This window comes from Schistocerca gregaria, chromosome 7, assembly GCF_023897955.1.
Source record: "Schistocerca gregaria isolate iqSchGreg1 chromosome 7, iqSchGreg1.2, whole genome shotgun sequence".
Taxonomy (NCBI): Eukaryota; Metazoa; Arthropoda; class Insecta; order Orthoptera; family Acrididae; genus Schistocerca; species Schistocerca gregaria.
The window spans coordinates 548,222,785-548,238,377 of NC_064926.1; the positions used below are offsets into that span (position 1 = coordinate 548,222,785).

The 15,593-nt window shown below is 42.9% G+C and overlaps 1 protein-coding gene across 1 annotated transcript in view; it reads right to left on the reverse strand.

The window, feature by feature from the left end:
- Positions 1 to 15,593, reverse strand: part of LOC126282082 (hemocyte protein-glutamine gamma-glutamyltransferase-like) — a 359,269-nt gene that overhangs the window by 86,746 nt on the left and 256,930 nt on the right. The window contains exons 9-10 of the mRNA XM_049981538.1: positions 13,603 to 13,700; positions 2,956 to 3,122 (exon numbers count right to left, since the gene is read on the reverse strand). Coding sequence (XP_049837495.1) covers positions 2,956 to 3,122; positions 13,603 to 13,700 — 265 coding nt within the window. The remainder of the gene's footprint in view (positions 1 to 2,955; positions 3,123 to 13,602; positions 13,701 to 15,593) is intronic.

Consider the following 15,593-nt stretch of genomic DNA (forward strand, 5'->3'; position numbering starts at 1 on the left):
GAGTACTGAATTTCCTGTGCTTTAATCGTTCTGTGGGATGATTCTCTGTACGTTCTACATGTGCATCGCCGCCATTATTCGGCTGGAATGTTCTCCACAGGCGGTTAGAATACAGGAGCAAGATAATAAAAAATGAAAACTACCTTGTAGTTTTCTAGAATTCCTAGCCACTTTCGAAACTCTTAGATACTATGTTACTTTTATCCTCCGAAATTTAGGTGAGAAACTTTGAAAGTTGCATACAGAATAATACAAATTCATTTATTTAAATATTGTCTTGGGAGCGGGCCCGCGGGGGAAGGGGGGGGGGGAGGGGGAGAGAGAGAGAGAGAGAGAGAGAGAGAGAGAGAAGGGAGTCACGACCGCGATGGCCACTTCCTCGCATTCGCGCCTGGTACAGACCAGCCTGGAGAGAGAGCTGCATCAGATCGTTATTCACACATCAGCACCGGAGAGACTGCAGCGTTAAAGAGAGGGCCTAGCGAAAAGGGCAGAGTAACAAAATCTAATCAATTAAATGTCACGTTGTCTGGGTGACGTGTACTCCGTTATTCATGAATGTCTTGACCGCCTTTGGTAGATACACAGGGTGTATCAAAAACAATCATCCGATTGAAAAAAAATCATAACTATTATTTGAGATATGTGCGTAAACAACGACTGCTGGAAAGAAAAAACTTACTAGTTTTACATGGTCCTTGTTAGGTAGCTGTAGTGTGCGCCCGCTTCAGCTCTGGTGAAAATGGTGTCGGGACAACAGAAAGCGTTTTGTGTTCTACGTTTAGGGTCAGTAATAACTGTTCAGCCTGTCTTTCGTACTAGGTATAGCGTGGATCCTCCTACAGCACAGATCATTAGCCGATGGTGTGAACAATTCAGAGAAACAGGACGTTAGCGTCAAGGCATATCGCCGGCTGTCCCTGAGTGCCCGACACAGACGTCGAACGCATCCGTCATAATTTCACAAGGAGTCCGCAGAACTCCGTTCCCCATGCAACATCCCCCCGATGTCCGTCTGGCGTGTGTTGCTTCCACGTTTACACATATAACCGCACAAAATTCTGCTACTGCAAACTATTTGTGAAGATGGTAAACAACAACGTGCGGAGTCATGTAATTCCGTTCTTGGCAAAATCGAGGACGACACTTTTTTCCCACGCTTAGTATTTAGCGACGAGGCAGAATTCCATTTGAATAGAAAGGTGAACCGTCATAATGTGAGAACAAGGGGTACGGAACAATCACATGAAGTTGTAAAAATGAGAGGGACTCTAGAAAATTTAATGTGTTTTGTGCAGTTTCAAGGGAAAAGATGTATGGTCCATTTTTCTTCGCCGAGAACAGTGTTACAAGAAGCACGTATCTAGACATGCTTGAGAACTTTCTTTTCCTACAGCTGGGGACTAATTCGAACGGCTTCATTTAGAAACAGGTTGGCGCACCGCTGCACTGCCATCTGGAAGTGTGGGCATTTTTAAATCGAAGGATTACTGAACGATGGATCGGTCGCACTGGACCAAATGATTCAACCTTACGTCACTGGTCTCCAAGGTCACCGGAAACGGCTGTATGTGATTATTTCTTGTGGGGATTTATAAAAGACTCTGTTTATGTGCCTCCGTTACCAGTGACATTGAATGAACTGAGACATCGCTTGACAGCAGCTGTGGAAGCTCTAACTCAAGACATGCTCGCTGCAGTGACATACGCCGTGTTTCTCAAGGAGGGGATAATGAAAACCTCCGAAAAGGTATGAAAAGAAACTTTTTGAGTTACCCATTCATCAAAAAATAAAATTCATTTTATGTGTTTATTAGTTTCAGAAGTACAGGTTGTCCGAAAAGTCTTTCCCTGATTACATAAGTTGATAACTCAGGCTAGATGTAAGATACAAATATGGAACTGGTATCTAATTGTTTACAGAATATCAAAGTTTCGTTCCTACAAAGTGCAAATCGTTCAGGCCTTGTTGCTCAATGACAGTACACGTCGATATGACTTTGCGGTCGAAATGCTATCACGTATTGGGGACGATGATGGATATCTCAGACGAACTGTCTTTCCCGGCGAAGCGACCTTTTTTGTCAGTGTAGTAGTTAATAGCCATAATGTACGCATTTGGGGTTCACAACCCCCTGGCGAGGTCATGGAGTACAGCAGAGGCAGTCCAAAGGTGAATGTTTGCTGAGCGCTATTGCACGATCGAATTATCGGGCCATTCCCCTTCGCTGAGGCTACCATCACAACTGCAGAGTTTCTGGACATGTTGCAACTGTATGCTGTTCCTCAGCTGCTTCAGTATCACCCCGTGTACCAGATCTGGAAATCCTGCGGCAACGGATAACCACAGTCGTTGAATCGATCCCTCCAGTCGTGTTGGCTAATGTGTGGACGGAAATTGAATATCGCCTAGATGTGTTACGTGCTACCAAGGGTGCTCATGTGGAAGTTTACTGATGTGTGGAAAAAACTTTGATAGTTTGTAAAAAATTAGACACCAGTTTCATATTTGTATCTTACTTCTAGCCTTAGTTATCAGTTTATGTAATCAGGGAAAGACTTTTCGGACACCCTGTACAGACGTGGCAAATCGTATGATTATTTTTGTTACACCCTGTATTACAGTTAATCTGTTTCCACTTTAGCGCGTCAGACTAAAAATCTAGGAGAGACAAAAATGCAATAATACTATTAACTGTACATAAAAAAATGAGAAAGCGCAACCTTAAGAGAGAAATAAAAGAGATGTAACACGTCAAGTCATGATCAAGCACTCACTGTGGGCGCTTCTAGATTTTTGGTGTGGAGGATGACTGACTGGAGTTACCTGCGATGTAATTACCAAATACGTTCGATACACTTGTGAATGAAAGAGAATGCGAGATCTTTGACCTGGCTTACGACGAATAACACGGATCTGTAATTTGGCTTCAGAGGGCAGCAGCAGGGACTCACGTGGATGTTGATGGTGATGCTGAAGTCCTTGCCGATGGCGACCTTGTCCAGGTCGACGAGCGAGAACTCGACGTCCTGGTGAGACTGCGTTGGCAGCATGTAGAAGCGGCGCGCCCGGTCCACGGATCGCACGGCGTTCATCAGCGCCAGCCGCTCCGATTTGGTGCCTGTCCAGGGAGAAGCGGCGGTTACGAACAGTCTCTGGCGTCAGCGACGAGAACCGGGTCGGCAGGTCGCAGGTGTTCTCCCATCACCAGCGAGCGGCTTACCTTGCTTTCATAGTTTCCCATAACGCATTTTCTTTAGACTACCGGATGTGCTGCTTTTGGCTAATCATTCTCTGTCTCCCTATCCGCTTTTCCTGACTGAGCACCTTACTGTAAGAAAATGGAACGCCTACAGCTGTCATTAAGATTTTATTTATTTTGCAGCTACCGGTTTCGGCGCTTCAGGTCGTAGTTGATACTGAAGAGATTGACACGATCCCTATATATACCGCGTCAGTGACCAACAAAACTGGTTACGCAGACTGTTAACTTTTGTGTCAGCACTCCAACCATCAACTGCCAAGTGCCTGGAGAACTGACCTCTCCAGTCAGTTGGCAGTTGATGGTTGGAGTGCTGACACAAAAGATAACAATCTGCGTAACCACTTTAGTTGGCCACTGATGCGGTATATAACTAGGGATCGTGTCAATCTCTTCAGCATCAACTAAGGCCTGAAGATGGCGAATTGAAGCGCCGAAACCGGTAGCTACGAAATAAATAAAATCGTAAGGACTGCTATAGGCGTTTCCCTTTCTTACAATAATAGACGGCCGTTGTCCTCAAGACATTCTGTCAAAAGGATGGACATACAAAAACGTGTCTATCTTATTGTTTTCATAAACCGTTGTCAATGCACGAAAATAAGAAGTTTATCACTTGTCAAACAATTGAAACATAAAAAATACACTTATCAATAATTTAATCCCCCCCCCCCCCCGCCCCATATAAGGGCTGCTCTTCAGGCCGACAGCAATAAAAGTTTGTAATATTAAAAAAGGAATTGCTTCCTAATGCTCTGTAAAAGTACATTAATTTGGTCCAGAACCGGTTTTTGGCTTCTCCGATCATCTTCAAGTGACAACTGAATGTCGCAGACAAAGATAAACTTGATGTGTGACATACGCGTCAATTATCTGCAAATAAGGTACAAAAATAACAAAATGTTTACATAAGAAAACATTGCAATAATTAAATTAACTAAAGAATGGGGTTAATAAAATTTTTACGCGGACACACATTTAACAAATGATGAGGAATTATAAAAGCTTTGTTTGCCCATTTTTTAGTTAATTTAATTATTGTAATTTTCTCCTACGTAACTAATTTGTCAGTTTTGTATCTTCTTTACAGGTAATATATGTGTAAGTCGCACATCATGTTTAGCCGTGTTTGCGAAATCCGGTTGTCACCTGAAGATGGCCTGAGAAGCCAAAAGACGATTGGTGACCCAATTCATATAATTTTGTGGAACATTAGAAAGTGTTTTTCTTTTTGATATCATTATCATGTTCTGCCAAGCACCAACGAAAAATTCAGTTAATGTTACAATTGCTAACTGTAAATAGCTTTACTTTCTGCAAACGGAACAGCGCGGTTTCTGTGTATTTAAAGAACAGCATCGCGTAACCACAGAAAGCTGTTGTATACAGGGTAATAAAACTAGATTCTTCACTTCAGGTTTTACCGGAACTATGTAAGATACCGAAATTCCGTACACTCTGAGGATAAATTATTGACTGAACTGAAAATTAAAATTAAAACGCAGGAAAATGAGTAAGTGGGACGGGTATTAACTGAAGGAACCACACGCTGAGTGTCTGAGAGTGGGTATCAGGCAACGGGGTAATGAAACAGAGGAAAGAAATACAGTAGAATACGAATGAGTATCTTTGAAAGTAGAAATAGGGAGGGTAGCAAAGATTCACATGCGTAAGAACACAAAACTTCGTAGAAATCCCTCAGTAACACAGGAAATTTTGTGTTTAAGCAGCGAGAGGCGCAGATATTAAAAAGAAAGGAGTGAAGCAGGTGTAATGGAACCAGATGTCTAGAAAATGAGATTGACAGAACATTATAGAGACCTTTCCAAATTTGTATATATGCCAATATCACAAAAAGAGGAAGTTGTTGAAGATAAAATAGTAAATGTGGTACTACGAGAAGCATTTGACAGACCATTGAAAGACCAAAGCAGAAACAAGGCAAGGCCGATAGCGACGACGTCATTCCCACAGAGGTACTGGGGTCCCTGTAAGAGCCAACCGTGACACAGTCATTTCACCTGGTGAGAGAGGAGCAATACCGTCAGACTTCAGGAAGAAAGTGTTTATTACGTTTCCAAAGCAGGCGGGTGCTTACAGGTGTGAGAACTACCGAAACATCACTTTAAAAATATTGACACATTTTGTTCACAGAGGAGTCGAGGAAGTGATAGAAACTGACCTCGAGGAATATCAGTTTTGGGTTCCGGAGAGATGTAGGAACACGCTAGGCAATACTGAGCCTACGACTTCTCTTAGAAAACAGCTCAAAGAAAAGTAAAACTACATTTCTAACATCTGCAGAGTCAGAGAAAGGTTTTGGCACTGTCGACTGGAATACAATCGTTGGGAGCTAGATGGGAGGGAAATCAGTGAGAAATTTCGAAAAGTAATTAAAGTTCAAGGAGAAGAAATAAAAACTTTGAGGTTTGATAATGACGTAATTCTGTCGGAGACGGTAAAGAATTTGGAAGAGTAGTTGAAGGAAATCAGTAGTGTCTCGAAAAAAGCTTATAAGATGGATATCAGTAGAAATAAAATAATGTTATTGGAATTTAGTCGAATTAAATCGACTGATGCTGAGCGAATTAAATTAGGATATGAGACACTAAAAATATTAAATGACTTTTGTTATTTGGGCAGGAAAATAACTGATGATGGCTGAGGTTGAGAAGATATAAAATGCAGGCTGGGAAAGCAAGAAAAGAGTTTCTGGAAAAGAGGAGCTGGTTATCACCTAATATGTGTCAGGAACTATTTTCTGAAAGCATTTGCTTGGATTGTTGTCTTGTATGGAAATGAAACGTAGACATAGATCAGACAAGAAGATAATAGAAGTTTTCGACGTGTACTGCTGCAAAAGAATGGCAGATCAAGTTACTGCTCTACTAAGAGAGATGTTCCGAAGCAGACGAATTCGATGGAATTTCACTTCTTAGAATCTGGTTATTAGTTTCAGAGTAATGGCAATACTTAGGAATTAGATGTTATCTGTTCCAAACATGAAACTGATCGCTGTCTTATGCGGAAATTCCTAATTTCATACGCAAATAAGGAAACACGTCACGTCAGATGTGGAGCAAATAGAGAGTGTATCACCGCGATACCAGTATAAAACGGGCACAGAGGAAGTTTTTAATTCGGTCCGTGTTGTCCACGTGTGGTCGGTTGCTGGAATGAAAAAAAAAAAAAAAACATTCACAAGGCAATAGAAACTGGTTATGCCACTTCTTTTGGAAGGAAGCAGGAGAAACGCGAAGAGAACAATTGAGTTTTGTACGCACGGAGGTATCCGGATAGAAAGTGTCCAAAAACAACGAAAATTCAGCAACTGTGCAAAAAATCGTTTTCGTAGGGCACTGGAATGTTACGCGAAGGATAAGGAGCTAGCCTGAAACGAGCAGAGCGAGCGAAATAGATGGCCTGACAGCCGTTGCTCGTAATTCACTTGTTAACTGCAGAGAAAATGCGAGTGCCTCCGGAATAAACGAGGCCATGATTTAAATAATTACGAGAATGCAGCGGGGTGACGTCGTCGATATTTCGACAGGAGCACACACTGCCATTTTCAAGGCTGAAGTGCACCAAGAAAGCGTTGTACAACGAAGTTTAGTACCTCGGTTAGCAGAGCAATTACGAAACGTTAACTCACACACACACACACACACACACACACACACACACACACATACACACACACACAAAGACTGTAATCACTAGCGCCACCATACAACCAAAGATGACCGACATAAGATTAAAATGGTTCAAATGGCTCTGAGCACTATGGGACTTAACTGCTGTGGTCATCAGTCCCCTAGAACTTAGAACTACTTAAACCTAACTAACCTAAGGACATCACACACATCCATTCCCGAGGCTGGATTCGAACCTGCGGCCTTAGCGGTCGTGCGGTTCCAGACTGTAGCGCCTAGAACCACTTGGACACTCACCGATAGTGAAAATTAATAACCAACGTGTAGCATTAACTCTGCCCTTCTGTTTTTTGACAAGAGAGAGGGCAGGATACCATGCGAAATTTAAAGAAAAGCCTCATCCTGTATTTATAGGAACGAAGTAGGAGTGCCTCTGTAATTGCATTTCCGAAGGAACGTTGTATAGTACTTCTTAATAACACAGGCATTGCCCCTTCGTACTTATTCGGCAATATCAGGCTATCGACTCTCAATAAATATTGCCTCTCTGGACATGAACATACGTGACTTACGAGTGCAGGTTGTGTGACACATGGGCGACGGCATATGCGAGTCTGGGTCTGGCCGCAATTCGTGCACGGATAGCCGATACAGTTAAACCGGCCGCTTGATTAAAGCAGGAAATCTGGATTCGAGCCCCGGTGTGGCACGAATTTTCATTGTCTTCATTCAAATACACAAGTGGTGATTCATATTCGCAATTGCGAATATATTTCCTGCCTCTGTTTGTAAGGTTACTTACTAATTTCAACTGCTTTTTTAATGATACTATTCCAGTAGCTGGAAGTGCATGACTGATCTCCATGTCGTTATGTTCCATAGGATGATCAGTGCAACGTTTTGCAATGGTGGATTTGCTCGACAGTTGTAAGGGTGTTTAACTCTTATGCTCGGTACACTGGTTTTCCACAGTGTTGATCGACTGACAAAAAAAAAAAAAAAATGTGTGTGTGTGTGTGTGTGTGTGTGTGTGTGTGTGTGTGTGTGTGTGGGTGGGTGGGTGGGTGGGTGGGTGGGTGGATGTGAGTGGGTGTGGGTGGGTTTGTGTGGTGTCTGTTGTTTGTCTGAAAGAACAGACACCATACATATAATTAAGGCGAAGACGGCTAACGATCACTTCAGTGCAGTTGCACAGCACGCTCGTATTTTTACGGGAAACGGCGGGATGCAGCGAGTAATGAGGAAAGTGGTCAAGAGGCACTACATTTGTGCTGTTTGGATAAGTTGAGAATTTGGGTCTGAGGGTGGAGTCGTGCTACGGTGTTCCATGCAGTTGCCATGATCAATGGCCCGCATCTCGTGGTCGTGCGGTAGCGTTCTCGCTTCCCACGCCCGGGTTCCTGGGTTCGATTCCCGACGGGGTCAGGGATTTTCTCTACCTCGTGATGGCTGGGTGTTGTATGATGTCCTTAGGTTAGTTAGGTTTAAGTAGTTCTAAGTTCTAGGAGACTGATGACCTAAGATGTTAAGTCCCATAGTGCTCAGAGCCATTTGAACCATTTTTGAACATGACCAATGTGTCCGGATGGCGGATGTGGGTAGTAAGTGGGAGACACAGGTTCGACACCAGGACTGGTACAAATTTTCAACCTCCACCATTGATTTAATGAGTTTCCACTGAAAGGTAATGCCAGCAATTCCTTTACGTCTCAATATATGACTACATCTACATCTACATGAGTACTCTGCAATTCACTTTTAAGTGCTTGGCAGAGGGTTCATCGAACCACTATCATACTATCTCTCTACTATTCCACTCCCGAACAGCGAGCGGGAAAAACGAACACCTAAACCTTTCTGTTCGAGCTCTGATTTCTCTTATTTTATTTTGATGATCATTCCTACCTATGTAGGTTGGGCTCAACAAAATATTTTCGCTTTCGGAAGAGAAAGTTGGTGACTGAAATTTCGTAAAAAGGTCTCGCCGCGACGAAAAACGTCTATGCTGTAATGACTTCCATCCCAACTCGTGTATCATATCTGCCACACTCTCTCCCCTATAACGCGATAATACAAAACGAGCTGCCCTTCTTTGCACCCTCTCGATGTCCTCCGTCAATCCCACCTGGTAAGGATCCCACACCGCGCAGCAATATTCTAACAGAGGACGAACGAGTGTAGTGTAAGCTGTCTCTTTAGTGGACTTGTTGCATCTTCTAAGTGTCCTGCCAATGAAACGCAACCTTTGGCTCGCCTTCCCGACAATATTATCTATGTGGTCCTTCCAACTGAAGTTGTTCGTAATTTTAACACCCAGGTACTTAGTTGACTTGACAGCCTTGAGAATTGTACTATTTATCGAGTAATCGAATTCCAACGGATTTCTTTTGGAACTCATGTGGATCATCTCACACTTTTCGTTATTTAGCGTCAACTGCCACCTGACACACCATACAGCAATCTTTTCTAAATCGCTTTGCAGCTGGTACTGGTCTTCGGATGACCTTACTAGACGGTAAATTACAGCATCATCTGCGAACAGTCTAAGAGAACTGCTCAGATTGTCACCCAGGTCATTTATATAGATCAGGAACAGTAGAGGTCCCAGGACGCTTCCCTGGGGAACACCTGATATCACTTCAGTTTTACTCGATGATTTGCCGTCTATTACTACGAACTGCGACCTTCCTGACAGGAAATCACGAATCCAGTCGCACAACTGAGACGATACCCCATAGCTCCGCAGCTTGATTAGAAGTCGCTTGTGAGGAACGGTGTCAAAAGCTTTCCGGAAATCTAGAAATACGGAATCAACTTGAGATCCCCTGTCCATAGCGGCCATTACTTCGTGCGAATATAGAGCTAGGTGCGTTGCACAAGAGCGATGTTTTCTGAAGCCATGCTGATTACGTGTCAATAGATCGTTCCCTTCGAGGTGATTCATAATGTTTGAATACAGTATATGCTCCAAAACCCTACTGCAAACCGACGTCAATGATGTAGGTCTGTAGTTAAATGGATTACTCCTACTACCCTTCTTGAACACTGGTGCGACCTGCGCAATTTTCCAATCTGTAGGTACAGATCTATCGGTGAGCGAGCGGTTGTATATGAGTGCTAAGTAGGGAGCTATAGTATCAGCGTAATCTGAAAGGAACCTAATCGGTATACAATCTGGACCTGAAGACTTGCCCGTATCAAGCGATTTGAGTTGCTTCGCAACCCCTAAGGTATCTACTTCTAAGAAACTCATGCTAGCAGATGTTCGTGTTTCAAATTCTGGAATATTCCATTCGTCTTCCCTGGTGAAGGAATTTCGGAAAACTGCGTTCAATAACTCCGCTTTAGCGGCACAGTCGTCGATAACAGTACCATCGGCACTGCGCAGCGAAGGTATTGACTGCGTCTTGCCGCTTGTGTACTTTACAGACGACCAGAATTTCTTCGGATTTTCTACCAAATTTCGAGACAATGCTTCGTTGTGGAACCTATTAAAGGCATCTCGCATCGAAGTACGTGCCAAATTTCGCGCGTCTGTAAATTTTAGCCCATCTTCGGGATTTCGCGTTCTTCTGAACTTCGCATGCTTTTTCCGTTGCCTCTGCAACAGCGTTCGGACCTTTTTTGTGTACCACGGTGGATCCGTTCCATCTCTTACCAATTTATGAGGTATGAATATCTCAATTGCTGTTGCTACTATATCTTTGAATTTGAGCCACATCTAGTCTACATTCGCATAGTCACAACTGAAAGGGATATGGAAGACACCCCTTTTCCGGAACGAAAAAGGATAATAATCTTAGATAGTGGTCCAAAAAAACATTTACTATCATATTTCTAAAAACCCCGACCAGTCCTGTTGGAAATATAAGGCAGAAAATGTATTGCCATCACTCACCCGGTGCACGGTTCTTCGATAGCGTAACGCATGTCTGATCTGTCTTTCACCATAACCATTATTACGAGAGTTGAGCTCAACATCGACTACCTCAGATGACAGACTTTCAGAATCCGAGATCACATGAGCCCTGTGAACCAAGGGAGAGGTACCCCTTCACGCTGAGCCGGACGTTGGCAACTGTCAGCCTGTAGGTAGGTCAGTGTGGATTGGTGTCCTATAAACAGCATTTCCCAATGTACCACGAGCCTTGTTCCTGACCAACAAATGAGGGAAGGGAAAGTAACCGTTGAAGGGACGGTAACCATCCTTTTCCACCTCCATCGTGAAAGAAATATTCCGTTGGATTCATCTACATCTACATCATTACAATGCAATTTACCATTAAGTGCCTGGTAGGAGGTTCATCGAACCGCTTTCAAGCCACTTCTCTTCCGTTCCACTCCTGAACAGCGCGTGGGAAAAATGAACATTTAAATATTTTCGTACGAGCTCTGACATTTCTTATCTTGTTATGATGATAATTCCTCCCTGTGTAGGTGGGTGCCAAAAAAATATCTTTGCATTATGAGAAGAAAGCTGGTGATCGAAATTTCGTGAGATCATCCTCCCGCAAGGAAAAACGCCTTTGTTTTAATGATTAACACCCAAACTGGCGTATCATATCCGTGGCCCTCTCTCTTTCCTGTTTCGCGATAGTAAAAATCGAGATGCTCCTAATGACATTCAGGTGTTCTAAAAACTCGTTCAGGTTATAAATAGAGATCGATGTGTTCGTTAAAATACTGCATGGAATCCTGCTCTCTCCCTTGTCAAAAAACAAAGGGACACAGCTAATGCTACCTCTCGTATGCTACCTCTTCTATTGGTTATTAATTTTCAGTATCGATAGAGAGAGAGAGGGAGAGAAAGAGAGAGAGAGAGAGAAAAAGAAGAGAGAGCGATAGAGAGAGAAGATGAGAGAGAGAGAGAGAGAGAGAGAGAGAGAGAGAGAGAGAGAGAGAGAGAGAGACAGAGAGAGACATTGTGTATGTGTGTGCTTTATCTTTCCGAAATTGCTCTGCAAACCGAGGTATTAAATTCTATTACACGGTGCTTCCTTGCTGCTGTCGAAATATCGGCGGTTGTCGATGACGTAATCCAACTGCATTCTCATAAGTTATTTGAATATTATATAATCCAGGAAAAATTCACGTCACACGAGTCCAAGACTGCCTTCAGCTTGCGCACAAACAGCCTCCATCCTGTTAAGTGGCACTTGACCAGCAGATTAATTAACAGGTTTCCAAAAAGACGCATGGAATTCTGTCACTAGGTTCTGGTTCGACTTCGTGGCAACAGGTTCTTTCCTCAAGTATTATTTTTACCTTTAAAAATTATAGAAATCTGAATGCTGTATGGGGCCTATGGCAGTAGACTCTGGTAGAGGCAGATTGAACGAAGGAGGCAGTGAAGTGTTAACGTTTGCTGCTGGATCATTGGAGACGACGTGAGTGCCCCTTACGTCGTTTAAGAAACCTTAAAGGGTAAAACACACGCACAATTTCTTATTGAAATGTTGATGTAAGTAGCACTAATACGATGGTTGCCTGACTCACTTCTCGCTGGTGGCTAGGGAAGCGCTTTCGCTAGGCAGAACATGCCTCATTTGACACTACTGGACTGACTTTTCTCAAGCAGACTGAAACATGTAGTCCAATGAGCCAAGAGGACTTAGAATATCGCATTGTTGCAGCTAGTGCAATGATATCGATTTTGAAGAGTGACACATCGTTGAAATTACTGTAATGAAGACATCATAAATATCCACAAAGTAGATATGAAGGGCTTATTTCAATAGGGGAACAAGTCCACTTTTGTTCATTCTGAGATACAGAGTCCTAAAGTTAAATGAGCGCTGAAAAATCTGCGGTTGAGATACCAGAAATATTCAAGCATATGGCTTCTTGCTAGAGATGAACCTTTCTTTCTGTTTGTTTGGACCATTAATGTCAGAAGCAGTACAGAGAGAAAAGTGGAGGTAATGGACTTGTACCACTATTCAAATAAGCCCTTCATATTTACAGAGATTGTAGATGAGCACAGCTACGTAAGATAGACGGAAATAAAATAGAGACAGATAACCGATTGAAAATATAGAATGAAGAAAAATAAGAAGGATAGTTAGAAAAACATTTGGAATTAGGAATCATAGGACTTACAGCTGACTAGAGAAAGGAAACTCTAAACTAAATCATTATATGTAACCTTTTCGACAGAAAGTTGTTCTAAAAAGCTCAGGAAAAAATCTAAGGAACAAACATGATTATTTAGAGTTTGCGTTCTGTATCTACCAACATGTGTTTGCACTATCGGTACCTCTACTGACTTGCCTTCAAAAGTTTTTTAATTATCATCGCTTAATTGAATGAGTGTTTACAAATATCCCTTATGAATTCTACTTCCCCCTATAGCTTATACAGTAGTAAAATGAGTTATAATTTTGCTTTCAGTAGCTCGCCACCGCATTCTTTGTTGTAGTATTGCTGGCCATTCTGTTTCAGAGAGTTGAAAGTAGTTGTAATCGAATTACAATGTCCATTTCTACAGTTATTAGTTTCCCAAATTTGCAGAAATTTTTAGGGTGATTCATACTAAAAGAAACAGCTTCATGCAGTTCGGAAATACTTGTATGTTATACAGTATATGTTGTTCAGTTAGTGCTCTCAATGAATTTTGAATGACAGTTCCAGAGTCATAACGTATGAAGCAAAACTGTCGTCGATAGATGGTTTGAAAGGATGCTCACCTTCTTTGTATTTGTACTGGTCAGTAATTTCCTGCCGATCTTTATCACCATTCGGGTCAAAGATCCACGGTGCTTTCGTTAGTATCATGCGACCAATGCTGAAACAGATAAACGGAGATATGTTAACATTTTTCGATTCTTCATTCATCATACATCATTCAGCCGTGATATTAATTTCCAACTATGTTAAAAATTACTCGCTTAGCCATTTTTTGAGAACAAAAATGAAAATTTTTAGATGTTAATATATCTCTCTCTGGTATACTACGCGGTATGGAAGATGGAGGTGACTGCATTCTAGCGTAGGTGACACACAGAGGCGACAAAGTAATAGGATACCTGCTAATATCGTGTCCGACCTTCTTTTGTCCACAGTACTGCATCAGCTCGGCGTGGGATGGATGCATGCAATCGCAGGAAGTCCCATGTTGAAATAATGAGCCATGCTGCCTATATAACTGTCCATAACCGCGAAAGGTTTGCCAGAGTAGGATAATGTGCACGAACTGAGCTCCCCATTATGTCGGACAAGTTTTCGATGGGATTCATTTAGGGCGATCTGTGTGGCCAAGTTATTCACTCGAAGTTTCTGGATTGTATTTCAAACCAATTGTGAACAATTGTGACCCGGTGACATGGCGCACTGACATCCAAAAAAATTACGTCGATGTGTGGCTGTAACTGGTTTCCAAGTAGCCGACAATAACCATTTCCAGTCAATGATCGATTCAGTTGGACCAGAGGATCCAGTCCATTGAGCGTAAACACAGCTCACACCATTATGGAACTACCCCCAGCTAACCCTGTACCTTGTTGACAACTTGGATCCGTGGCTTCGTGGCGTCTGGGCCACATTCGAACGCTACCACCAGCTTTTACGCACTGAAATTGCAACTCTTCTGACCAGGCCTCGGTTTTCAAGTCGTCTAGGCTCAAACCGACATGGTGACGATCCGACCGCCGGCCGGGGTGGCCGAGCGGTTCTAGGAGCTACAGTCTGGAACCGCGCGACCGCTACGGTCGCAGGTTCGAATCCTGCCTCGGGCATTGATGTGGGTGATGTCCTTAGGTTAGATTAGGTTTAATTAGCTCTAAGATCTAGGGGACTGCTGACCTCAGAAGTCAAGTCCCATAGTGCTCAGCGCCATTTGAACCATTTGGTCCAGCCGACTGGAAGCACTGCATCGGTCGTCTGCTGCCATAGGCCATTAAGCCCAAATTTCGTCGCTCTTTCCTAACGGATACTTTCGTCGCACGTCCCACATTGATTTCTACGGTTATTTCACTCAGTCCTGTTTTTCTCTTAGCAGTGACAAGTCTACGCGAACGCCGCTGCTCTCGGTCGTAAAGTGAAGACTGCCGACCGTTGCGTTGTCCGTGCTGAGAGATAAGCCCTGAAATGTGGTACTCTGGGCACACTCCTGACTCTGCAGATCTCGGAATACAGAATACTCTTACGAGTACCAAAATGGACGTCCCATGTACCTAGCTGCAAATACCATTCCAAGTTCAAAGCATATTAACTCCCCGTCGTGCGGCCATAATCACATCGGAAACATTTTCACATGAATCATCAAACGGCAGTTCCGGTAATGCACTCTCTTTTGTACCTTGTATACGCGATACTATCGCCATCTGCATATGTGCATATCGCTATCCGATGACTTTCATCAGCGCACTGTGTTATTATTGTGTATAAGCACTTACCGTCTTTCAAATAATTGTAAAAAAGTTATCTTTATTAGTTACAAATACAACAGGTCACGATCTGAGTGAAATTCCGTAGTCCTAAATTTGTAGCAGTAGCAAAGAGGAGAGAAAGACTGGATGTTTCCTGCTAATAAGAGAGCCACGAGTACGAGTAGAGAGGTAAAACTTTATTAATTTCCACCATCGTCCGACTGCCTTCGTCCAGGATAGGAGTCCAGAGCCCCCAACAAGGAGGCACATGTGTAAGCTCGACGGGAATGTTGAAATAAACATGCCAGTTT